Source organism: Bos indicus x Bos taurus, chromosome 9 (assembly GCF_003369695.1).
Source record: "Bos indicus x Bos taurus breed Angus x Brahman F1 hybrid chromosome 9, Bos_hybrid_MaternalHap_v2.0, whole genome shotgun sequence".
NCBI classification, from domain to species: Eukaryota; Metazoa; Chordata; class Mammalia; order Artiodactyla; family Bovidae; genus Bos; species Bos indicus x Bos taurus.
In genome coordinates this window covers 88,480,732-88,505,822 of record NC_040084.1, presented here as the reverse complement: position 1 = coordinate 88,505,822, position 25,091 = coordinate 88,480,732, and the positions used below count along the sequence as shown (strand labels likewise).

The 25,091-nt window shown below is 43.2% G+C and overlaps 1 protein-coding gene across 2 annotated transcripts in view; it reads right to left on the bottom strand.

Annotated features, from left to right (window-relative positions):
* Window positions 1-367: 367 nt before the first annotated feature.
* MTHFD1L (methylenetetrahydrofolate dehydrogenase (NADP+ dependent) 1 like) overlaps window positions 368-25,091 on the bottom strand; it is a 182,015-nt gene continuing 157,291 nt past the window's right edge. For both annotated transcript variants that reach the window (XM_027551844.1, XM_027551845.1), the window contains exons 27-28: window positions 7,764-7,884; window positions 368-735 (exon numbers count right to left, since the gene is read on the bottom strand). In XM_027551844.1, the coding sequence (XP_027407645.1) occupies window positions 7,795-7,884 (90 nt within the window). In that variant the 3' untranslated portion in view covers window positions 368-735; window positions 7,764-7,794. The remainder of the gene's footprint in view (window positions 736-7,763; window positions 7,885-25,091) is intronic.

The window sequence follows — 25,091 nt, the reverse complement described above, 5'->3', positions numbered from 1 at the left end:
CCTTAAAGAATCACTTTGCTTGCCCTATAGGCCTTCGGGAGCTTAACAGCCATTGAGATTCACTCAACGGTGGAAGAAACTAGCATAAACCCATTAGTTTTTAGGTAAGTGATGCAAACTTCACCGACACTCAAAGTCATTCTGGATATAAAATGCACTTTGTTCCAAAGGCTATCTGACCTGCCAGCGGTCAGAAGATTTCATAACTGACCTGATATTTCTCTGTCTGTTATTTTCCCCTTGGTATGTTTATAAAGCTCTGGTTGCATTGACAATTTTCCAGGAAATCGGTGTCAGGTAACAACCCCACCATGAATAGCTACCTCTAGAGAGCAGGGAGTTTTATCCGGCGCTGAAAACATGCTGGTTGGTTTTCTACATACATGTTTATTTTCAGTTCAAAGACCAAATAGAAAACTCCATCATGGAAAATGTTACCTGTTCATTCACACTCTTTTAATCCCTCAGCCCCCATAAAATAAACGTTCTAAAGTGTAAGCAGTGGGAAATCATGTAAACTCTACAGAAATAGAAAATAAATTAGCTTCTTTCAAGACTTGGGGGAGGTCCTTTTCCTGAATGCTAGACTCTGTTGCAAACAGAATCTGTCTTGAACGAAGAATAAATCTTTGGCCTATTTCACCATTTCCCCAGCATTGCGTAACAGCATATTTCAAATTCACTTTCTTCTCCAACTGCAGCAAAAAGGCAAGGAATAGTTTGCATTTGTGGAGCCTGAAAGACAGAAAAAAAAAAAAAATTTCAGTGGTTTAAGAATGGCCTTTTCCTCTGGTGTCAAACTGTTCATATGTTATAGCTCTAAAGCTGAAGAATCCAAGAAAATTTGAGAGCAGATAAGTGATTCTATTCATAAGACAAGGCTGGGATCACTTGGAGTCTTTTTACTTAGGAGCAGTGGAGAATCCGATTCTGCATCACTTAGGATCGAGCCAGCATGAACATGGCAGGTTGCAGTTCTGAATTTCCAAAGAGATTTTGCTTGGGGGCCATGGCTGAAATCCTCTGACTTCTAAATTTGGGATCTACAAGTTTCTAGGATCTTGTTGAACGGGAACATCCCAGGATTTTAGATTAGGAAGCCTGTTGCCTTGGATTTCAGTTTCGCTTTTATCATAGGCTCAGAAAGCACAGTCTGAAAAATTCCTCTAGGACAAGAATGGAAGTGAGTGGATCTGGAATTTCTTACTACTGTTAAAGCTTTGCTGTTTTCTCACAAAGGATGCTAAGACTCTCTGCCACTGTAAATCCTGCAGTCTTTCAGGAAAAGAAGTGATCAAACCACATTTTAAAAAGAACAAACAAAACACCTAAGTTTAAAAAAAAAAAAGTGTTCACCAGGAGAAATGTAAATATAAGCACTTGGCCTTTGATCTGAATTTATACATGGAGGAATTTATCTACTGGGCCAAGAGTTCAAACTCGGCTGGAATACAGCGAGCCGGCCTCCCACGGCTGAGTGCAGGGTCTGGAGCCAGAAAGGATGCTTGACTAGCTTCAGAACAGAAGACCGTGATGAAGGCAGGGGACGAGGAACTCCAAATACTCCTCTAACGCCTGATTCAAGTCAGGGAAGTAAACAGAAAACAGGAGGAATGCAAGCATAATAAACATTATCAAAATAAAAATATTTTTGATGTTAGGAAGGGAAGTTTCCCTGGTGCAAACCTTGCCTCTCCACTCAGGGCCATGCCAGCCTCACATCGATGGCTCTGGCGACCCCAGACGGGAGGCACAGTGACTCCTGGGGAGGGAAGAGGGATACTGTGCTGTGGGGGTGGCGGGGATGAGGGTGGGCTTGGAGGAAGACCCTTGGATTAACCACGTGACCTCTACACAATGACTTAGTATTTAAAGGGGCTTAGACTCTGTGGTTCCATATTTTCAGAAAACTCAAAGGGTGGGTATAGAAAGTCTGATTATGCATTAAAAAAACCCAGAAATGCAAGAGTGAAGGTGCGAATGAATCAGTTGTCTGGTGTTTATTCAGTGGGGAAAAAACAATTTTAGAAGTTTATTTAACAAGACATCCTTTGGAAAATAGAACTTGGAGTGACATGGCCACGAGACACAGACTGCTGGCAGGCGCAGGAATATGCAGGAGGCAAGAAAGGGATTCTTTCCCAGCGCCTCTGCTGGATGGAGCGTGGCCTTGTTGGCACCTTGATTTCGGCCTGTGAGTGTGTGCTAAGTCGCTTCAGTCGTGTCTGATTCTGTGCAACCCTATGGACTATAGCCCGCCAGGCTCCTCCGTCCGTGGAATTTCCTAGACAAGAATGCTGGCGTGGGTTGCCATTTCTTTCTCCAGGGGAACTTCCTGACCCAGGGATGGAATCATCGTCTCTTACATCTCTTGCATTGGCAGGCGGGTTATGACTTGTGTCAACCAGGAAGCTCCAGATTTCAGCCTACTAATACTGATTTCAGACTTCTAGCCTCTAGAACCACAAAAGGATATGTTTCTGGTATTTTAAACCACCAAGTATCTGCTACAGCAGTCTTGGGGATAAAAGACGCATGCGGACGCGCACACACAATTTCATAGAGGAAAGGAGTTGTTCTCTCTTCTTTATTTAGCTAAGAAAATTTCAGACGGTAAAGAATCCGCCTGCAATGTGGGAGACCTGGGTTCGATCCCTGAGTTTGGGAAGATCCCCTGGAGGAGGGAATGGCAATTCACTCCAGCATTCTTGCCTAGAGAATCCCCATGGACAGAGGAGCCTGGAGGGCTACAGTCCATGGGGTTGCAAAGAGTCAGACATGATCAAGTGCTAAGCACACACAACACACACCCTTATATCAATTACTGGTAATAACACTTGGCTCTTGGCTTTTCTTTGCTGAAAACCATCTTTTATTGGTTCCCATTGTTGAATAACAGAGGTTAAAGTTAAATATGCTACCAATGCGACTTTAAAATAAAAATGAAAATTCAGCCTCAATAGTATTTGTAAAGTTGATGCTGACGTATTTTGACAATTTTTAAAAGCTGAAAGGTGACTAATTTAGAATCTTTTGCATCATGATTTGTTTGAGATTTGCTTTTGAATTGGGAGAATTAACTCTGCATCAGTGGCACCCCACTCCAGTACTCTTGCCTGGAAAATCCCATGGATGGAGGAGCCTGGTGGGCTACAGTCCATGGGGTCGCTAGGAGTCGGACAGGACTGAGAGACTTCACTTTGATTTTTCACTTTCATGCATTGGAGAAGGAAATGGCAACCCATTCCAGTGTTCTTGCCTGGAGAATCCCAGGGACGGGGGAACCTGGTGGGCTGCCGTCTCTGGGGTCGCAACAGAGTCAGACATGATTGAAGCGACTTAGCAGCAGGAGCAGCAACTCTGCATCTCTTATTAGTTAGGGTGTCTAACAGTCACTGGGTGCTTATTAACCAGTCTGAATGTCTGATTAAAAAATGGCTTCAGTGAAATGGAGAGGATTTCAGGTTCATAGCATTTAGTTAAAACTTTTCCTCTACTTTACAAGTTCTAACCTTTATAAATCAAGTAGTCAATTATAACTAATGTCATAACTGAAACTTTTCTTTTTTCATTGACCAGGAATTTCTTATATATTAGCCACATATAGATTTAAAGTTATTAGAAAAATCATGTTTCCAGAGTTTTCAGAAATACTATTTTCCATGCCTTATTAAAAAAAAAAAAAAGATTATTAGACCCCCTGTTCCCCTGGAAAAGTTTCCTTTAAAAGCGAATTAATTAAGAATCTCACAGCTGTCAAGCTTCAAAACATTCCCTTTCAGTTAGACAGGGGAGAGTTAATTATCACCATCTTTCAGAGATGTTACAGATGTCACCTTAGATTTAATTATCACAATCTTTTATTTAAGTAGCTTGGGCTTCCAGCCTATTTTGGCTCCTGCCTAGGAGTGAAAAACAGGGGCTCACTCTACTCCAAGGATGGCTTCACGTGAGGAACTGAAGACCTTTTTCTTGAAACACAATGATGAGGAACAATTTTTGAGTTGCTTCTTGAAAAGACAGTTTCAGGATTAAAATCATAGAGTTCAGGAGCAACCCTAAGAAACCCCGAAACTCTATGGCTTACAGTCTGGGGATAAGAGACTCTGTCCACAGAAAGCTTGCAGGCAGCAGCCAATCAAGATTAATTTATGATTATTAAACATCACTGAAACTTTCTGCTCCAAAGAGAGTTTGGGGAAGAAAATGAACTGGTATTAATATTATACTCCTTTCTGCATGTGCAATTCAAGAAAAACAATAATGGCAGGCCCAGAGTCAATTTGATTCCATACTAATCATAACTTTGCACATCAGAATGAGGTAAGGGAGTGTCTGAATCCTTTAGGAAATCTGCTTTCTTGAATTCATTTGAATCCTGCCAAGACTCAGAAATATGATAAAGATTCAAAACAAGAAATCCAAAGGAGGTGGGGAGTGAAACCCTCAAAGTCAGTCATCTTCTAACAAAAGACTGACCAGTAACGTCACAGGATCAGTTTCACTGGGATAAACAACTTATTTTAATTAGTTCCATTTGGTAACATCCAAAAGAATGAATCATGCCCTTATTCTGACAATGGCAAAAGCATGACAGGGAAAGTTTGGAAAGAAGAATCAAGAACTCAAATTGTGGTGGTTTCTTGACACCTCTCGATTGTAGGAAGTCTCACCTTTTCCTGGAAGGTGAGATGAACAGGGAAGGAGAGGAAGTGGAAGGGAAGAAAGGAGAAGCTTATTCCATATGGGACATGTCACGTCTGCAACACATTTTGCAAAGAGTAAGAAGAGCGATCGGAGAAGGCAATGGTACCCCACTCTGGTCTCTTGCCTAGAAAACCCCATGGACGGAGGAGCCTGGTAGGCTGCAGTCCATGGGGTCACTAAAAGTCAGACACGACTGAGCGACTTCACTTTTACTTTTCACTTTCATGAATCGGAGAAGGAAATGGCAACCCGCTCTAGTGTTCTTGCCTGGAGAATCCCAGGGACAGCAGAGCCTGGGGGGCTGCAGTCTATGGGGTCGCACAGAGTCGGACACGACTGAAGTGACTTAGCAGCAGCAGCAGCAGCAGCAGCAGCTGTGCGACCCGAGCAAGTGGCTGATGTTTCTGAGCCAGAGTTTCCGTAACTCTGACCTAACACTACTACCCATCGCATGGTGTTGGGGCCAGCGTGACTCGTGACCTGGGATGGTGAAGCAATTCCTGATAACAGCTGTGGAGCAAGAGGTAGGGCTGAGAGTGGAAAGGCAATACGATTCCCCTGCCGTCTGGTGAATCAGGGTCATCCCTCAGCTTCCCCCCTCAGTGACCACAGGAAGGATCTAAGTTCTCGGGACAACACCTGCCTGCAAGGGGTACTTAACACAATGCCTGGCCCATTGGAGGGAATCCCCACAGGCCAGTGTCCTGACCCCAAACCTCTGCTCAGTCCTTACTTAAAGTCCACAGGGACACCTGTCAAGGGAACGAGGACACCAGGGCTTCAGTGCAGGTGCAAGGGAAGCTGAGCACGTGCTGTCTGGCACTACCTGAGTCTTAACTGCAATAATTAAGGAATAATTAGGTTTACATGACCTATGTGGAGAACAAATAAAAATGGACCAAGAGACTGAAAAAGAACTGTCCCAGAGAGAGAAAAGGACTGCACATTCTTGTTCTGGGGAAAAACAATTAAGTGGCAGAAATATGGTTTGATGGGTTGACATGACAGGAGAGATTAGTCTGGACAGGGTCAACACAAAGTTTGAGAGAAATGATACTGTGATGTTCCCCAAGGCCTGGCTGGGAAACCCCAGGCCTTCACACACATACACATGCACCATTGTATCAAAAGACCAAAAGAACTGTCGTTATCAAAGCTCAAGTTTATGGGCTTCTCTGTTAAATCAGCCTCCCTTAGTCATTTTCTGCAGTTTTCTTCATCAGTAATGACAAGGATATGAAGGGCGGTTATGGTTAAAACTAAATACAGCTCTCACTCCTCAGCAAAAAACACACATGGACAACCCTGAACGCCACACACACAACCCAAATCCCAAACTTCGTATTAATTTGTCTTTTACCTTGCTCATCCTAGCCTAAGTCTTCAGTGTAACAGTAGCAGAGACTTAACAAAAAACAAAAACAAACAAATTCCCCGTGTTGACTACTGGCAGTGAAACAACGAGGCTTCTCATGTGGCCCAGTGGTAAAGAATCCACTGCTAAGCAGGAGACACAGGTTCAGTCCTTGGGTCAGGAAGATCCCGTGGAGAAGGGAATGGCTTCCCACTCCAGTATTCTTGCTCAGAGAATCCCATGGACAGAGGAGCCTGGCGGGCTACAGTCCATGGGATCCCAAAAGAGTCGGACTCGACTAAGAGACTATACAACAGGTGAAACAAACAGAAGTTGAGTCCTGTGTGACTGGCTTAGGGCATAACTCAGGGACAGCTGGAAAGAAGCGTCTTCAGGTCAAACAAGCTCATCCGGAAGGCTCAGAATATGCTGGCAAGAGGGAAGGGTACTGGGCTAAGGACCAGGAACTGGAGGGAGTGGGAGAAGGAATGGGGTGTTTGCGGGGAAGGAAAGCATCTTGAGAATACGCTGAGGATGTGTTTGATACATGGGTGGGGAAGAGCAGCTCCAGGTCTCTCAACTTCTGATGGAGAGTTTTCCAGGGAGGAGAATTAGGAGGGTGTTCTTCACGGTGGGAAGCCAGGGCAGAAGTCAGCAGGTATGATCGTAGGACAGAGGGGCAGACGTGAATGAAACCAAAGCCCCGCACTCCCTCCTGCCCTGGGCTGCCTCAGCCAGCTCCAAGGCAAGCCCAACCCTCCACAGTGTGTGGCTGGTGAGTCATCAAGGGCTCTCATTTCTGCTGCCCTGTCCTTTCCTGTGACTCACAGGACCCTTGGAGTTAGAAGATCTGTCCCATCTCTGAATCCTTCCAGTGTTATAAGAGCCCAACCACCTGCTGTGTGACAGTGCCATGAGTTACACTGTATCCTGCAAAAGTACACTGAGGTCCTGACCTAGTACCTATGACAGTGACTTTAACTGGAAATAGGGTCTTAGCAGATAAAATCAAGTTAGGGTGGGTTGCCATTCAATGTGCCTGGTGTCTTTTAGGGAAAAGACAAGGAGGACACAGAGGGATGACAAGGATGGATGGCCACCACCAGAAGCTAGGAAGAGGCCAGCAAGGGTTCTGCCAGAATCTGAATGCACGGCCTTTGGATGACACCTTGACTTTGGACTTCTCATCTCCAGAATTGTGGGAGCATAAACATCTGTTGTTTGAGTCGCCCAGTTGTGACACTGTTATGGCAACCCCAGGAAAGAAACACACCGGAGTCCTTGATCACATGTTTCTAACTCTGGACTAAGAGATGTGTGGTATAAGGTACAGTTGGTGGAGTTGATGACAGAAGATATTAGTTCTAATTCTAGAAAAAGAGTAATGAGTTTACAGGACTCCTTTGTCAGGGCAAGAGACGTCTTAAATCTATACTCAGAGATGGCATGATTGACGTTCATTGGAATCGAATCCAGGCAAACCAAGGAGCTGCCCATCTAAAAACATATCCATACCCAGGAGTGACCCTGGTCATGACTGTAGCTAGGAATGGGTTCACAGTAACCAAGTGAGGAAATTACATATCAGACCATTTGCATAGGAAATATAAGAAAAATAAAACAAAAAGAGATCTGAACTAGGGGCAAAAAAAAAAAACCAAAAAACAGAAAGAAAGAAAAAGGAAAAAGCCCAAGAGCCTACCTGAATCGGGTCCTGTGAAAATCTCGCTCACTCAGAACAAGCCTTTAACCTGCTCTGTTTCTGTATCAAGATCTATGTCGTAGAAGCAGGGCCGAGTTGGCAGTCCTGGCATGGTGCTCATCTAGGGGAGAGAACAAGAGATTACATCATTAGCCATGTTGCAGTGTGATCACTCCGGACAATGTCCATCCAACGACATAAATTAACTCTATAATTCAGTTCAGCCCCATGTAACTTTGGGTTATATATACACGTATCATTTTATATCCACCATCTGCTATTTCAATCTTTGTTCAAGGAAAGGAAATCCCCCCATGGTCCCGCAAGACACCATAACTCCCAAATAGTGACCTGTGAACCTTTTTTTCTAAGTCAAATCTTGATGACGAAGCCCAACAAAGATGAGCCCCTCTGGCTGAAGGGGACAGTGGGTGTGGATGGGTCCAGTGACGGGCTGCTGACTACCCCTAAGACACATTTTGGTAAAAGTGCTCTTGGAGCATGGTTTGAAAACTCCTGTTCTCCAGCTGGTCTACTTTACCAGCTAGAACTGTTGTTTATTGAGAACTTACTATGTGCCAGGCTTTGTACAAACATTACTTTTTTCTTATTACTTTTTTTTTTTTCTTTTTGGCTGCACTTAGCTGTCCAACCAGGGAGAGAATCTGTGCCTGCTGCAGTACATGTGTGGAGTCCTAACCACTGGACCAAAGGGGAATTTCCAATGTAAAAGTAAATTCCCTTTACTTTTTTCCATCATTCCCCAAACCCTATGAAGTAGGTACTTTTATAATTTCCATGTTACAAGGAACATGATGGAAGGTCAGAGGTGTGAAGTCATTTGCCCAAGGCTGCAAAGGTAATAGAGGCTTCCCTGGCAGCTCAGTTGATAAAGAATCTGCCGGCCATGCAGGAGACCCAGGTTTGATCCCTGGTTCAGGAAGATCCCCTGGAGAAGGAAATGGCAACCCACTCCAGTATTCCTGCCTGGAAAATTCCATGGACAGAGGAGCCTGGCGGGCTAGTCCATGGGGTCGCAAGAGGTGGACATGACTTAGCGACTAACCCACCACCACACAAGTAATAAACAGTAAAATGAGAAATTGAATTCCATGCCTGTAATCTCAAATTACTCATTTAAACACCACTACCACCACCGTATGGGCACTTCATAGTCTTATGTGGATAACTTAAGTTCCCCATTACCGTTAGAAGTAGGCACTAATTTTAACCTCACTTTACTGATGAAGACAGAGATGTGTGCATGCTAAGTTGTTTAGTTCTGTCTGACTCTTTGTGACCCCATGGACCGTAACCTGCTAAGCTGCTGTGTCCATGGGATTCTCCAGGCAAGAATACTGGAGTAGGTTGCTGTTTCCTCCTCCTGGGGATCTTCCTGATCCAGGGATCGAACCCACGTCTCTTATGTCTCCTGCAGTGGCAGGCAGATTTTTTACCACTAGTACCACCTGGGAAGCCTGAATTCAGGATACTTAGGCACAAAGGATGTGCTCAAGGACACATCAGTGGTGGAGACAGAATTAAAGCCAGGCCCGTGCTCCTCACCGCTTTGCTGCACTGTGTCCAGATCGGTTTTGCAACGTGCACTCTCTGTCCACCTGCACCAGAGACCCTTGGTGAGCAGGGGAAGCCGCCCAGTTCCCTCTGGTGATTCTCACACACTAAACACGCATCCAGGAGCCAGAGAGTGAGGCTCCTGGAGAGTGCTCCCTATCGACTTTAGCATTACCCACTTCTTCCCCACCTGGCCAAAAGTTCTCAACACAAAAGGAACCCAGATAAAGCCTCTGTCTCAGATCTCAGGTCTCTCACTCTTAAGGTCCTTTCTGCAGTGGCAGGATTCCCTATCCGCCACCCACTCTTCCCTCCTACGATGCTGACAGGTTCTTGTTACTCAAACTTGGGGGGACTGTAGACCAGTAGCATCGCTATCACCCAGGACCTTGTGGGAAATTCAGTCTCTCAGGGCCCACCCTCGGCCAGCTGAATCAGAACCTGCCATTTCGGCTCATCTCCAGGAGATTCGTGTGCATGTGACCATCGGAGTAGCCCTGGCTTAGTCAGTGTGGCCTAGGATGTCTCTCCCACCGTTCCCTCTAGCCCTGGGACAGGGAGCTCGAGGGGAAGGGGCTGAGGAGCAGCAGTGAGGAAAGCCCTTTCAGCCTTGATAAAAGGCTGTTAGTTCTTCCTGGCATGAGCTGCAGGTCAGGGAGGAAACCTGCGCACCTGTGGTCTCATAACCTCTGGGACTGTGTGAGTCTGAATGACAGGGGTCTACACGGCCAGATGTAAAACACCGCGATATAGTGGCCAGCTCAGGACTGCACAGGACTACTCTTCAGTTTATTATGGGCTAAAGAGGCTTCTGAGCCACCACTGATAGCCTGTGTCCAGGAAGATGTGCTCTGGGTTTCAAGCAGTGAACTACAAACAATTTCTGGCACACAACCTGCTTGTAGGTGGGGACTTCCCGCACGTTAAAGCTTCTGGTATCCGGATGGCTACTTATCCTCCTGAGGTTTCTGTTCCTAGCAAAGGGGTAACATTTTTCTCTGGTTACTACAGTGGCTTCTCCTAGGAGAACCCAGAAAGAAACCCACGCTTAATGTTTTAGCACTGAGACATAAAACAAAGGACGCTGGTGAGAACAGTCCATGTTTTTTTCAGTTGCCTGGGCTACAAAGTCATACCAGTTACTCTACAGCAGTTTTCCTACCTAATCGCATTCTGACATGAATATTTAAAGCTGTCCTTATGATCTGTGTGGGGGATATGGATTTGGAAAAAGGAATCAGCGTTTTACAGTTTGGGATGGACATGTACACATTGCTATATTTAAAATGGATAACCAACAAGGACCTGCTGTATAGCACACGGAACTCCGCTCAATGTTATGTGGCAGCCTGGATGGGAGGTGAGTTTGGGGGAAAATGGATACATATATGGGTTTCCCAGGTGGCTCAGTGGTAAAGAATCCACTTGCCGATGCAGGAGTCTTAGGAGATGCGGGTTTAATCCCTGGCTCGGGAAGATCCCTTGGAGAAAGAAATGGCAACCTGCTCCAGTATTCTTGCCTGGAGAATCCCATGGACAGAAGAGCCTGGTGGGCTACAGCAGTCCATGGGGTTGCAAAGAGTCGGACATGACTGAGTGACTGAACATGCACGCACACGTGGATACATGTATACGTATGGCCGAGTCCCTTTGCTGTTCCCTTGAAACTACTGGAACACTGTTAATTGGTTATACTCCAATTTTATAAATTAGAAAGTTGAAAACATTAAAAAAAAGAAGAAGAAATGAGCAGTCACAGTCAGCCACAGTGAATCTGCTCCACCTCTAATTTAATTCACTCTCTAGGTTGAGGGGATCCGGGTGAGGATCCCGACCCAGACTTGCTGGCTGCTGCTTCTAAGGCTGCAGCGCTATTCACTCCAGGGCAGAATTCAGAATGAGGCAGATCAGATCTGAATCCACACGAGGTGAGAAAGCCCAGGAAGAGCCCCGAAGGCAGTGCATCTGGGGCCAAAGCGACAACGGAATCTTCTATTGTGGACAACACAATTGCCCTGCCTGCTTGTTCACACGCTATTTTTACAGATGTGAAAATTCAACTCTCCGCCATTCACGTTTAGCTGGTGCCAGACCAAGGCTGACAAAGACAGTGTGATTTGTACGCTTCCTGGAGCTGAACCGCCGGCTGCACTGAATCAGCGTGTGTGTCTTTAGGTCATTCTGATGCTGTCACAAAACTGGGAGCTTTTCAAAATAGCCAAGATATTACATGCCAGGAAGTATAAAATGTCTTTCCTCTATTTTCAACTTATTTTACTCAAATGGGAGGAAAAATGAGTTCTCAGAAGACTCCCATGTTTCTTTCCAATGATGCAATAGTCACTTTCAAGAATCAAGAATCCAGTTTATTCGGGATGAACAACAGACAAGCGTGTGGAGCATGCAGAGCTGGGGTAACTCCCAGCCGTGGGGACAAAACCACCTCCAGTCCAGATATTTTTAAAATAAAATTCCTGCTGAGGACTTCCCTGATGGTACAGTGGCTAAGAATCTGCCTGCCAATGCAGGGGACATGGGTTCAATCCCCGATCCAGGAAGATCCCACCTGCTGTGGAACAGCTAAGCCTGTGCATTGCAACCCCTAGAGCCACCGTAATGAGAAGCCCGATCACTGCAACGTAAAGTAGCCCCTGCTCCCCACAAGTAGAGAAAGACTGAACACAGCATCCAAGACCCAGCACAGACAAAAAAAAAAAAAGACTACTAAAAAAAAAAAGTCCTGCTGAGCAAAGTCTGTTACCAAAGGATTGGAGCCCCCAGACAAGAGTCAGCACAGAATGACAGGAAAGAATGTGGACAGCCCTTGGGAGCTGACCTCTGGCCCCATGCCTGGGGTCAGTGGTGATCTATGTTGACTTTATTTGTGTGCCCTCTAAGAAGGCCTCCTGCTTAAAATAACCAGGGGCCACAAAATTGTACTTACTTGTCATGCTGCATTAATGGATTCTTTTACAAAGGCTGAAAAACATGCTTTTTTGCCCTTCACGGCCCTAATTTTAACCACAGTGAATCTTCCAAATCTTTGATTTCAAGTTAGGCTTTTTTGAAAGAAATGATGAGCTGTAGGAATAGCTTTTATGAATGTTCATTAAAACCAGTAAAGAGAAAATATTCATATACTTAAAAACTTGTCATTCAGAAGTAAACGTAGAACACTCTTAGAATGAGTAGAAAAATTACCCAAAAATCTGTTTCATAAAATGACAGAATCATATTTACCAACCACTTAGCCAAAATGTTATCATAGTTAATTTTGTTGTGCTTGTGAAATAATTTCTTTTCTGTCTTCTCCTTAAATCTACTACTTTTTCCTACTGGATAAGCCATTCAAGTTTGTTTTAATTCAAAAAAAGAAATAAGCATTTTAACTCACACCTATTTTGTTCCTTCAGTTCATGACCTGAAATGGAATCCCTTCTATATCTTTCCTCCACCAAACTGATGACTGAACACACATATCTCATTTCAAAAATTTAAAAACAACCAAAATGACTGCAATGATTAATTACATGATGATATAATCTAAATAAAAAGATTCTTTTTGATGAAACAATAAGTCAAAAATTTAAACTATTGAGCAAAAGTATCTTCTGAATTGTAAATACAGTGCCTGACAATATTAGGCCTATAAAAAATATATTTTAAAACAGATGAGTAAAATGGAGGATGATTAGAGAGTTACGTAACAAGCAGAAAGAAAACTTCTTGAGGACTAGGATTACTCCCCCCCAGTGCCTTTGGATGTGAGGGACAGAACTGTATATATCTCATGGTCATGTGGATAATTAGACAAGCTACTCTAAGATGATACACGAGGAAAAATGTCCAGTATAAATACTGAGTTAAAGGAAAGAAGAGAGGTATTACAAGTCATGGTAATGAAGAGGAATTCCACGTGCTTGACTTGGTGGTGATGGATGCTCTGGGATTTCTTTCTGGGTTAGGTAAGAACCTCCTGCACAGCCCGTGACTGCCAGGGATGTTCTGGGTGCTTGGTGCATTTTCAGAGCGCATTTACCTCTCCTGGTGGCCAACGAATGCCTGTTCCTATGCAAAAGGACAGTGAGGCTTCATTCAACCCACAGTCCTTTGCTGATCACTCACCATGGGAACACCAAGGTGACCAGGACCTGGTCCCTGCTTCCAGAGGAAGAGACCATTAAAAGTGGATCATTTGGGTCAAGTCACTTTCTATTTCTTGGTTACAATAAAAAAAAAACAACAAAAAACCCAAAAAAAACCTTTTCATTCTTTGCTTTTTATATAAAAAGAATGAACATAATAAATTCTTAACCTCTGACTTTCAAAGACAGCAGTCAAGTTCAATGGCTGTAAAGATGACTCTATTGTGCCCAGGTATTGGGCCAGTATTACAGAGCTCAGATGATTCCAACTTACTTCAATGGCCTGGAATAAAAGACTGAGCAAGTACAGTTATTCCTCTCTTCTTTTGTAAAGGAAACTATAATTCTTAGGGGTAAGAAGCCTGTTCCAAACTAACTTTTCCATTAGTTTAAAAAACCTAACTTTCAACAAAATACTTTCAAAAAGAAAGCACTTTCAATCAAGAAGTAAAAAATAATAAAAGTAAAAAGCCAAGGCTTGCTCCCTTAATACTGCTTCCCAGAGGTGACCCATGTAAACAATTTCTTGTGCAAACTCCCAGGTAATTTTCTATTCTTATATAAGCCATGTGATTATATTACATGTATGTATATAGTTAAATACAGGACTTAGATAATTCCACATGTACAATTCTGAAATCTGATTCTCAGGAAGATGAAAACTTAGAAGAGGTAACTAGGGTAATTTCTAAACAAAGGAATGTGGCTGGAGAGAGGAGACTCAAGGAGAGTGGTTGCCAACACACTCTACATTTGACTCTTGAATCATGTGGGCGTTAGAGGCACTGATGTCCAGGAAGGTTGAAAATCCATGGATCATTTGTAGTTGGCCCTCAGTATCCACCGTTCCTCCCTATCCTCGGATTCAACCAACGCAGATCTTGGATTGTGTAGTACTGTCATATTTAACTGAAAAAAAGAATCTATGTAGAAGTAGACCCGCCCTGTTCAACCCTTGTTGTTCAAGGATCAACTGCATAATGTAAAGTCAATGGGCCCTGCCTTTTGGAAAATGAGGGATTAGGGAGAGTGCTTTAGGAGAAAAGGAAAATAAATATGAAGCAGAAGGGTCTGACCGACCGAATGTCAACAAAGGAAATGAAGAAATTGGGCAGCTTTCATCCATAAGCTAAAGAACTCAAGTACTACAGCTTTTTAAGTTCAAAGACCACTCTGCACTTGAGATGTCTCCCCTCTGCCCCGCCCGCCCCCCCCCCCCTCCCACACACACTAAAGAATTTATTTTCCTTTTTTTGGCTCTGATTTCAAGTATGGAACCCTTAATCAGTTTTCAACTGTGGTTGCCAGGAAAGCTCCATGCTGGCTTGCTCAGTAAGACACTGTCCTTCCTGTCCCCCTGCCTGGAAGACCAGAGGGTGCACAATGGAATGTGCCACCTGCGGGCTTCTCTCTATTGTCCTTTGGGTGGTGCCTTTATCCCCAGGCTTCCTGCATGGGCAGCTCTGGGCCACAAAGCCATATAGTGTGACATCCAGGACAAGAAAGGATGTCATCTGCACGGACTGGCTCTTTATATGTTAATTATATGTTATGTATAATATAATTATACATTATATGTTAATTATACATTTCTCAGGTAAAAAAAAAGGGTTCATTAGATTTCCTCCTAATTTTTCTGGCTCTGTAAGCAATTTTAAAACAGGCCCCTTCCTGTCAATCCTACTAATGACAATCAGCTCTGGTACTAGACCCATTAACTGAGACCTGAGTGAGAAGACTCTTAACAGCACCTTGCACTGCAAGGAGATCAAACCAATCCATCCTAAAGGAAACCAACCCTGAATATTCATTGGAAGGACTGTTGCTGAAGCTAAAGCTCCAATACTTTGGCCACTTGATGCGAAGAGCTGACTCATTGGAAAAGACCCTGATGCTGGGAAAGATTGAAGGCCAGGAGAAGGGGACAACAGAGGATGAGATGGTTGGATGGCATCACCGACTCAATGGACACGAGTTTGAGTGAACTCTGGGAGAGAGCTGAGGACAGAGGAGCCTGGTGGGCTACAGTCCACGGGGTCACTAAGAGTCAGAAGTGACTTAGTTGACTACACAACAACAGAGCACCAAGCAAACAAGGGCCTTTGATGACAAATATTAAGAGAGAAACCTTTAGAAGTGAGGAAAAACTAAAAACAGGTATGATTTTAAAATGAGTTCAGTCTTCATGAAAGTAAAGAGGATTTCTCTCTCTGTGCAAGCCAAAGAAGACGATGTGAACAGCAGCAGCACGAATTCAATTCTTCCCACACTGCTCCTCTCCGCTTGAAATTTTGCAGTATATTCACTCACCAGCCCTCCGATGGGCAGGTGGCAGGCCAGGAGAATCTCCGCCAGCTTTGCCAAAACAAATCAATTTAATAATGTTTCATTGTTCGGAAACTCACTATTAAGTAATCAAATTCTGGTTTCTGAGAACCTCAGCTTCTGAAAACGAACTGTACTGTTCTGGACATCTGTTTTATCCCAAGGTCCTACTGGCAATTAAATTATTCTGGAACTCTTGTGAGAAGGGATAAAGGAGATACAAGAGGAGGAAGGGGAAGGCGTAGGGGATCACGAAACCTTCCTTTACTTAGTTGAGCTGGTCTTTTCTTCAAGGAGCTTGGTATTGGAGACATAGCTGCCCACGTCATTTCCCTTTTCTTTTCAGCTCCCTTCCCCTTGACCCCGGCAAAGCTCCTCCCCAGAGATAATAAGCTCTGCAGCAGGAAAACAGTAAGATGGGGGCAAACTGTATCCATTATTTTAAAGCAAAGGAGTTGTCTTCTCTACTGTTTACCAACTGGACATTTGGCTGGCTGAGGCCTGACCAGGAAACTGAATTAGGAAACAATTCATGACCACCCTGCCATCTAATTTTGTTTTTGTTGCTGTTCAGTCACTAAGTCATGTCTGACCTCATGGACGGCTTCACTGTCCTTCACTATCTCCTGGAGTCTGCTCAAACTCATGTCTATTGTGTTGGTCGTGCCATCCAACCATTTCATCCTCTGCTGCCCTCTTCTCCTTTTGCCTTCAATCTTTCCCAGCATCAAGGTTTTTTCTAATGAGTCATCTCTTAGAATCAGGTGGCCAAAGGCTTCAGCTTCAGCCACAGTCCTTCCAATGAATATTCAGGGTTGGTTTCCTTTAGGATTGACTGATTGAGCTCCGTGCTGTCCAAGGGACTACCTAATTTAACCATTTTAAATACTAGAGACCTACATTGTTCTGCTACCTTTTTTTTTTCCCCTTTAGGTGGTTCAGACCAGATATCAGTAGAATGCTCTTTTCATCTCTCAAATATACAGCTATTGTTACTTTTGGTCGGATCAGGATTTATTCAGTTCAGTTCAGTCGCTCAGTTGTGTCTGACTCTTTGTGACCCCATGAATTGCAGCACGCCAGGCCTCCCTGTCCATCACCTACTCCTGGAATTCACTCAGACTCACATCCATCGAGTCAGTGATGCCATCCAGCCATCTCATCCTCTGTCGTCCCCTTCTCCTCCTGCCCCCAATCCCTCCCAGCATCAGAGTCTTTTCTAATGAGCCAACTCTTCGCATGACGTGGCCAAGTACTGGAGTTTCAGCTTTAGCATCATTTCTTCCAAAGAAATCCCAGAGCTGATCTCCTTCAGAATGGACTGGTTGGATCTCCTTGCAGTCCAAGGGACTCTTAAGATTTATTAGGACAATGTAAATATTACTCATAGGAGGGCCATCATACATATTCTGATCACATTCTCATTCTCGTACAACCCCTGTTTCTCCTGGAGTTAATGACTGTCTTGTATCTTTATTAGGTTGGCTTTCTATAGAGCTCTCATTCATGCACTAGTGCACGCTGACAGCCTTGGTCATCCCTTCACGTTGCCGATGCATGAGGTTAGTTTTCCTTACAGCCATCCTGCTGGAGCCCTTCCTCCTGTAGCCCTACTAAACAGCTGATGGTGGGATCTCCCTTTGCCATGATCCTGAGGATTCCTTTCTATTGCCTCCATTTCCATTTGCTACGCCACATTGTGGATATGGGTTTTCCAGGTGGTGGTAGTGGTAAAGAACCCACCTGTCAATGCAGGAGACGTGAGATGTGGGTTCAGTCCCTGGGTTGGGAAGATTCCCCTGGAGAAGGAAATGGCAACCCACTCCAGTATTCTTGCCTGGAGAATCCCATGGACAGAGGAGCCTGTCGGGCTACAGTCCATGGGGTCACAGAGAGTCAGACACGACTTAGCAACTAAACAACAGTCACTGTGGATACACCTTACTCACAAGCTACTGGGTGACTCCCAGTAGCTGCCTCTCCCTGAGGGCAGGTGAGACTTGTGACTTACTTCTAACCAGAAGCACATGGCAAAGGTGATAGGTTCCTCTATCTCAGCAGACTCAACTTTACCCCATGCTGGCTTTTGATAAACTATCATGTTGTTGTTTAGTGGGTAAGTTATGTCCAAGTGAGACCCCATGGATTGTAGCCCATCAGGCTCCTCTGTCCATGGGATTCTCTCTGCAAGAATATTGGAGTGGGTTGCCATTTCCTTCTCCAGGGGATCTTCCCAACCCAGGGATTGAACCCGGGTCTCCTGCATTGCAGGCTGATTCTTTTATCACTGAGCCACTAGGGGAGCCCATGGTATGAGGGGGCATAAAAAGCCAGATGGTAAAAATCATAGGTAGCCACTGAGACTGAAGTGTGGCCTCCAAGTGACAGCCAGCAAGAGGTTGAGCCCTCAGTCCTATAATTGCAAGGAACTGAAATCTGCTAACCACCCTGCAAGCTTGGAAGAGAATCCCTAGCCTCACACGAGACCACAGCCCTTACTCTAGCCTGAAGCAGGCAACTTAGCTAAGTTGGGTTTGGACTCATGGCTAGCTGTGAGATAACAAACATCTGTTGTTTTAAAAGGGCTAAATTTGTGGTAAGTTGTTATGTAGCATAGAAAATTAAAATTAATGCATTTATCTTTCTGTTTTAAAATTTTTTCCTCATGTTTCTGTACTTTGAGCAATTTTATTTTAAAAAACAGATTGCATTATCTAGCAGTGTGGTATACAATAAACTGCACATGTTCAAGTGTAAAATTCATTGTAAGAGTACACAAAACAAGGACTTTCCAGGTGGTGTAGTGGTAAAGAATTTGCCTGCCATAGAAGGAGACTTAAAGAGACCTCGGTTCAATCCGAGTCAGGAAGATCCCCTGGAGGAGGGGATGGCAGCCCACTCCAGTATTCTTGCATGGAGCATCCCATGGACAGGGGAGTCTGGTAGGCTACAGTCTATGAAGTTTCAAAGAGTCAGACACAACTGAAGCGACTTAGCATGTACACAAACTGCTGTGAACATTCATGGGTAGGCCTTTATATGGATATATATTTCATTTCTCTTGAGTAAGGAATGGAATGACTTGATCATATGGTTGGTGCATATTTAGCCTTTAAAGACACGACCAAATTGTTTTGTAAAGGTGTTGTACTATTATACGTTCCCACCAGCACTGTATGAGAGTTCCAATTGTTTTCACATCCTCACTAACACTTGGCATGGTCAGTCTTTTTAATTTCAGGTATTTTAAAGACTCTGATGCTGGGAGGGATTGGGGGCAGGAGGAGAAGGGGATGACAGAAGATGAGATGGCTGGATGGCATCACTGACTCGATGGACGTGAATCTGAGTGAACTCCGGGAGTTGGTGATGGACAGGGAGGCCTGGCATGCTGCGATTCATGGGGTCGCAAAGAGTCAGACACGACTGAGCGACTGAACTAACTGATTGACTGAAGAGCTATATAGTTGTAACCCATTGTGGTCTTAATTTGCATTTCCCTAATGACTAATGATGATAAGCATATTTTCATGCACTTATTACCCATATACAGGTCCTCGTGAGATAGATGACCTGCAAATGTTTTCTCCTCCTCTGTGGCTGCCTGGAAAATCCCATGGACGGAGAAGCCTGGTAGGCTGCAGTCCATGGGGTCGCTAAGAGTCGGACACGACTGAGCGACTTCACTTTCACTTTTCACTTTCATGCACTGGAGAAGGAAATGGCAACCCACTCCAGTGTTCTTGCCTAGAGAATCCCAGGGACGGGGGAGCCTGGTGGGCTGCCGTCTATGGAGTGACACACAATCGGACACGACTGAAGTGACTTAGCAGCAGCAGCAGTGGTCTATTTAATTTTCAAATGTTTGGGGTTTTTCCCTATGTCTTTCATTGTTGATCTCTAATTTAATTCTGGTTAAGGAAGATATTTTTGTATGATGTGAATCTTTCAACATTTACTGAGAATTAATTTGTGGCTCAGAATATGGTCTATTTGGCAAATATTCTGTTTGCATTTGAAATGGATGTGTATTCTAATGTTGTTAAGTAGTGTGTTTAATCCAGTTAGGTAGATCAAGTTGGATTAATGTGCAGTTCAAGTCTTCCATTATCCTTATTACATTTCTGTCTATTTGTTCTGAGAGATGTTTTAAAATCCCTTACTATATTTGTGGCTTTGTCTATTTTTCCCTGTAGTTTTCCTTCATCTACGCTGAAGGTTATTAGATGTGTAAACATGTAGGATTGTTATCTCCTGTTGATGAAATGGCCCCTTTACAAATATGAAATAACCCTCTTTCACTTCAGTTCAGTTCAGTTGTGCAGTCGTGTCCAACTCTTTTCGACCCCATGAATCACAGCATGCCAGGCCTCTCTGTCCATCACCAACTCCCGGAGTTCACTCAGACTCATGTCCATCGAGTCAGTGATGCCATCCAGCCACCTCATCCTCTGTCATCCCCTTCTCCTCCTGCCCCCAATCCCTCCCAGCATCAGAGTCTTTTCCAATGAGTCAACTCTTCACATGAGGTGGCCAAAGTACTGGAGTTTCAGCTTCAGCATCATTCCTTCCAAAGAAATCCCAGGGCTGATCTCCTTCAGAATGGACTGGTTGGATCTCCTTGCAGTCCAAGGGGACTCTCAAGAGTCTTCTCCAACACCACAGTTCAAAAGCATCAATTCTTCGGAGCTTAGCCTTCTTCATAGTCCAACTCTCACATCCATACATGACCACAGGAAAAACCATAGCCTTGACTGGACCGACCTTTGTTGGCAAAGTAACGTCTCTGCTTTTGAATATGCTATCTGGGTTGGTCATAACTTTCCTTCCAAGGAGTAAGCGTCTTTTAATTTCATGGCTGCAGTCACCATCTGCAGTGATTTTGGAGCCCAGAAAAATAAAATCTGACACTGTTTCCACTGTTTCCCCATCTATTTCCCATGAAGTGATGGGACTGGATGGCATGATCTTTGTTTTCTGAATGTTGAGCTTTAAGCCAACTTTTTCACTCTCCACTTCACCTTCATCAAGAAGCTTTTTAGTTCCTCTTCACTTTCTGCCATAAGGGTGGTGTCATCTGCATATCTGAGGTGATTGATATTTCTCCCGGCAATCTTGATTCCAGCTTGTGTTTCTTCCAGTCCAGCGTTTCTCATGATGTACTCTGCATATAAGTTAAATAAACAGGGTGACAAGATACAGCCTTGACGTACTCCTTTTCCTATTTGGAACCAGTCTGTTGTTCCATGTCCAGTGCTAACTGTTGCTTCCTGACCTGCATACAAATTTCTCAAGAGACAGATCAGGTGGTCTGGTATTCCCATCTCTCTCAGAATTTTCCACAGTTTATTGTGATCCACACAGTCAAAGGCTTTGGCATAGTCAATAAAGCAGAAACAGATGTTCTTCTGGAACTCTCCTGCTTTTTCCATGATCCAGCAGATGTTGGCAATTTGATCTCTGGTTCCTCTGCCTTTTCTAAAACCAGCTTGAACATCAGGAAGTTCACGGTTCACATACTGCTGAAGCCTGGCTTGGAGAATTTTAAGCATTACTTTACCAGCGTGTGAGATGAGTGCAATTGTGCGGTACTTTGAGCATTCTTTGGCATTGCCTTTCTTTAGGATTGGAATGAAAACTGACCTTTTCCAGTCCTGTGGCCACTGCTGAATTTTCCAAATTTGCTGGCATATTGAGTGCAGCACTTTCATTTATCTCATATTATTTGCTCTAGCTCTATTTGGACACCAATCCAGCTTTCTTTTGACTGGTATTAGCATTTTCCCAGCCTGTTTTCTTTTCTTTTTTTTTAAATTTTATTTTATTTTTAAATTTTACATAATTGTATTAGTTTTGCCAAATATCAAAATGAATCCGCCACAGGTATACATGTGTTCCCCATCCTGAACCCTCCTCCCTCCTCCCTCCCCATACCATCCCTCTGGATCGTCCCAGTGCACTAGCCCCAAGCATCCAGTATCGTGCATCGAACCTGGACTGGCAACTCGTTTCTTACATGATATTTTACATGTTTCAATGTCATTCTCCCAAATCTTCCCACCCTCTCCCTCTCCCACAGAGTCCATAAGACTGTATGTGATTACTGATATGGCTGGGTTTATATCTACTATCTTTTGCTATTGCTATTCTTTTCCTCTCTGCCCTATCTATTCTTTGTTCTTTTTCTTCTCTTTTTCATCTTTCTTTGCATAGAGTATTTTTAATAATTTAATTGTTGCTTTATTAACTATAACTCCTGGTGTTATTTTAGTGGTTTCCTCAGTTTTTATGATACACATTTAACTTTTTAGTTTACCTTCAAGTGATGTTATACTCCCTCACATAAAGTGTAAGAATCTAAAAAAAAAGTATAGGGCCATTTCTTTCCTCTCTGAGCTGTTGCTGTAATGCATTTTGTTTCCATGTATGGTATAAACCCATCACTGCATTTCTATTATTTTTGCTCCACAGTCAAAGAGTCTTCAAAAGTTTACCTCTGTAGGTACTATTTCATGGTGCTCTTCATTCCTTTGAGTAGATCCAGGTTTCTGTCTGGTATAAATTTTTTGCAAATTTCTGGTAAATTTGCAGAAGGACTTCTTTTATGATTTCTTATACTTCAGGTTGGCTAACGATAAGTTCTTTCAGCTTTTAATTGTCTAAAAAATTCCTTATTCCATCTTAGATTTTGAAAGACAGTTTTAAATTGGTATAGAATTCTAAGTTTAAAATTCTCTTTCAGTACTTTAAAGATGTTGCCTCACTGTCTTCCAGTTTGCATTGGTTCTGATAAGAAATCAGCATCAATTTATCTTTGTTCCTCTGTATACATTATCTTTTATTCTTTAAGATTTTCTCTTTATCATTGGTTTTAAGCAATTTCATTAAGATGTTCCTTGCCCTAACTTTATTCACATTTCTTGTACCTGGGATCTCCTGAAGTTTCATGAATATGTGGGCTTACAGTTTCTGTAAAATTAAAAAAAGATCTGCCCAATATGTCTTAAAATACTTGCAATCCTCTCCTCTGTCTCCTATGGATTGTAGCTCAGGGACTGTTCTTTTCATTCATTTTTTCCCCAGCCATCTCCTGGTTCATTTTAGATGGTTTCTATTGTTATGACTTCAAGTTAACTAATCTTTTTTTCTTTATTTTCTTCCCTCTAGTTTCTTGAACATTAAGAAAAAAACTGCTGTGCAATGTCCCCATCTCCTAATTCTATCATCTATGTCATTTAAGTGTTAATTTTGGTTGATTTGTTTCACTATAGGTTGTATTTTCCCACTTGTTTATGTGCCTGCTAATTTTGAATTGAATGTCAGACATCTTTCTGTGTACTGTATTTTTTTGTATTTATAAATATTTTTATACTTTGCCCTGGGATATAGTTTAGTTACTTTGAAACAACTTGATTTTGGAGCTTTTTTTTCTTTTAAAAACATTGTTGGGTGGGACCAGAACTGTGTTTAGTCTAGGATTAATTTTTCCCTTACTACTGAAGCAAGACTGCCTGGCCCTGTGTGACAGCTATGCACTATTCCCTATAGGGATCCCTCTCCATACATGGCAGTCTAGAGACTTTCTCTAGGCCATATGGTAGAGCAGGGCAATTGGAGGGCTCACTTTGTTTCCTGTTTCTCATAGAACAATGTCCTTTATTGCCTGATGTCCAATGTCTTTTGCATTCCAGTCCCCTATAATGAAAAGGACATCTCTTTTGGGGTGTTAGTTCTAGAAGGTCTTTTAGGTCTTCTATAGAAGGTCTTGAATAGAACCATTCAACTTCAGCTTCTTGAGCATTACTGGTTGGGGTATAGACTTGTATTACTGTGATATTGAATGCTTTGCCTTGGAAACAAACGGAGATCATTCTGCATACCCAAGAACTGCATTTTGGACTCTTTTGTTGACTATGAGGGCTACTCCATTTCTTCTAAGGGATTCTTGCTCACAGTAGTAGATATAATGGTCATCTGAGTTAAATTCACCCATTCCAGTCCATTTTTCCTAAAAGGTCAATATTTATTCTTGCCATCTCCTGTTTGACCATTTCCAATATACCTTGATTCATGAACCTAACATTCCAGGTTCCTATGCAATACTGTTCTTTATAGCATTGGACTTTACTTCCATCACCAGTCACATCTACAACTGGGCATTGTTTTTGCTTTGGCTCCATCTCTTCACTCTTTCTGGAGTTATTTCTCCACTCTTCTCAAGTAGCATATTGGGCACCTACCAACGTGGGGAGTTCATCTTTCAGTGTCATATCTTTTTGCCTTTTCAGTAGGAAGTCAAGAGATACCTGGAGTAACAGGAAAATTTGGCCTAGGAGTACACATGAAGCAGGAGAAAGGCTAACAGAGTTTTGCCAAGAGAATGCACTGGTCATAGCAAACACCCTCTACCAACAACACAAGAGAAGGCTCTACATATGGACATCACCAGATGGTCAACACCGAAATCAGACTGATTATATTCTTTGCAGCCAAAGATGGAAAAGCTCTATACAGTCTGCAAAAATAAGACCAGGAGCTGATTGTGGCTCAGATTATGAACTCCTTATTGCCAAATTCAGGCTTCAATTGAAGAAAGTAGGAAAAACTACTAGACCATTCAGGTATGACCTAAATCAAGTCAATTATGATAATACAGTGGAAGTGACAAATAGATTCAAGGGATTAGATCTGATAGGGTACCTGAAGAATTATGGATGGAGGTTCATGACAATGTACAGGAGGCAGTGATCAAGACCATTCCCCCAAAAAATAAATTCAAAAAGACAAAATGGTTGTCTGAGGAGGCCTTACAAATAGCTGAGGAAAGAAGAGAGTAAATAGTAAATGTCGCTCAGTCGTGTCCAACTCTTTGCGACCCCATGGACTGTAGCCTACCAGGTTCCTCCGTCCATGGGATTTTCCAGGCAAGAATACTGGAGTGGGTTGCCATTTCCTTTTCCAGGAGATCTTCCCAACCCAGGGATCGAACCCAGGTCTCCTGCGTTGTAGGCAGATGCTTTACCATCTGAGCCACAAATAGCTAAGAAAAGAAGAGAAGCAAAAGGCAAAAGAGAAAAGGCAAGATTATATCAATCTGAATGCAGAGTTCCAAAGATAGCAAGGAGAGATAACAAAGACTTCCTAAGTGATCAATGCACAGAAATAGAGGAAAACAACAGAATGGGAAAGACTAGAGATCTCTTCAAGAAAAATAGATACACCAAGAGAACATTTCATGCAAAGATGGGCACAATAAAGGACAGAAATGGTATGGGCCTAACAG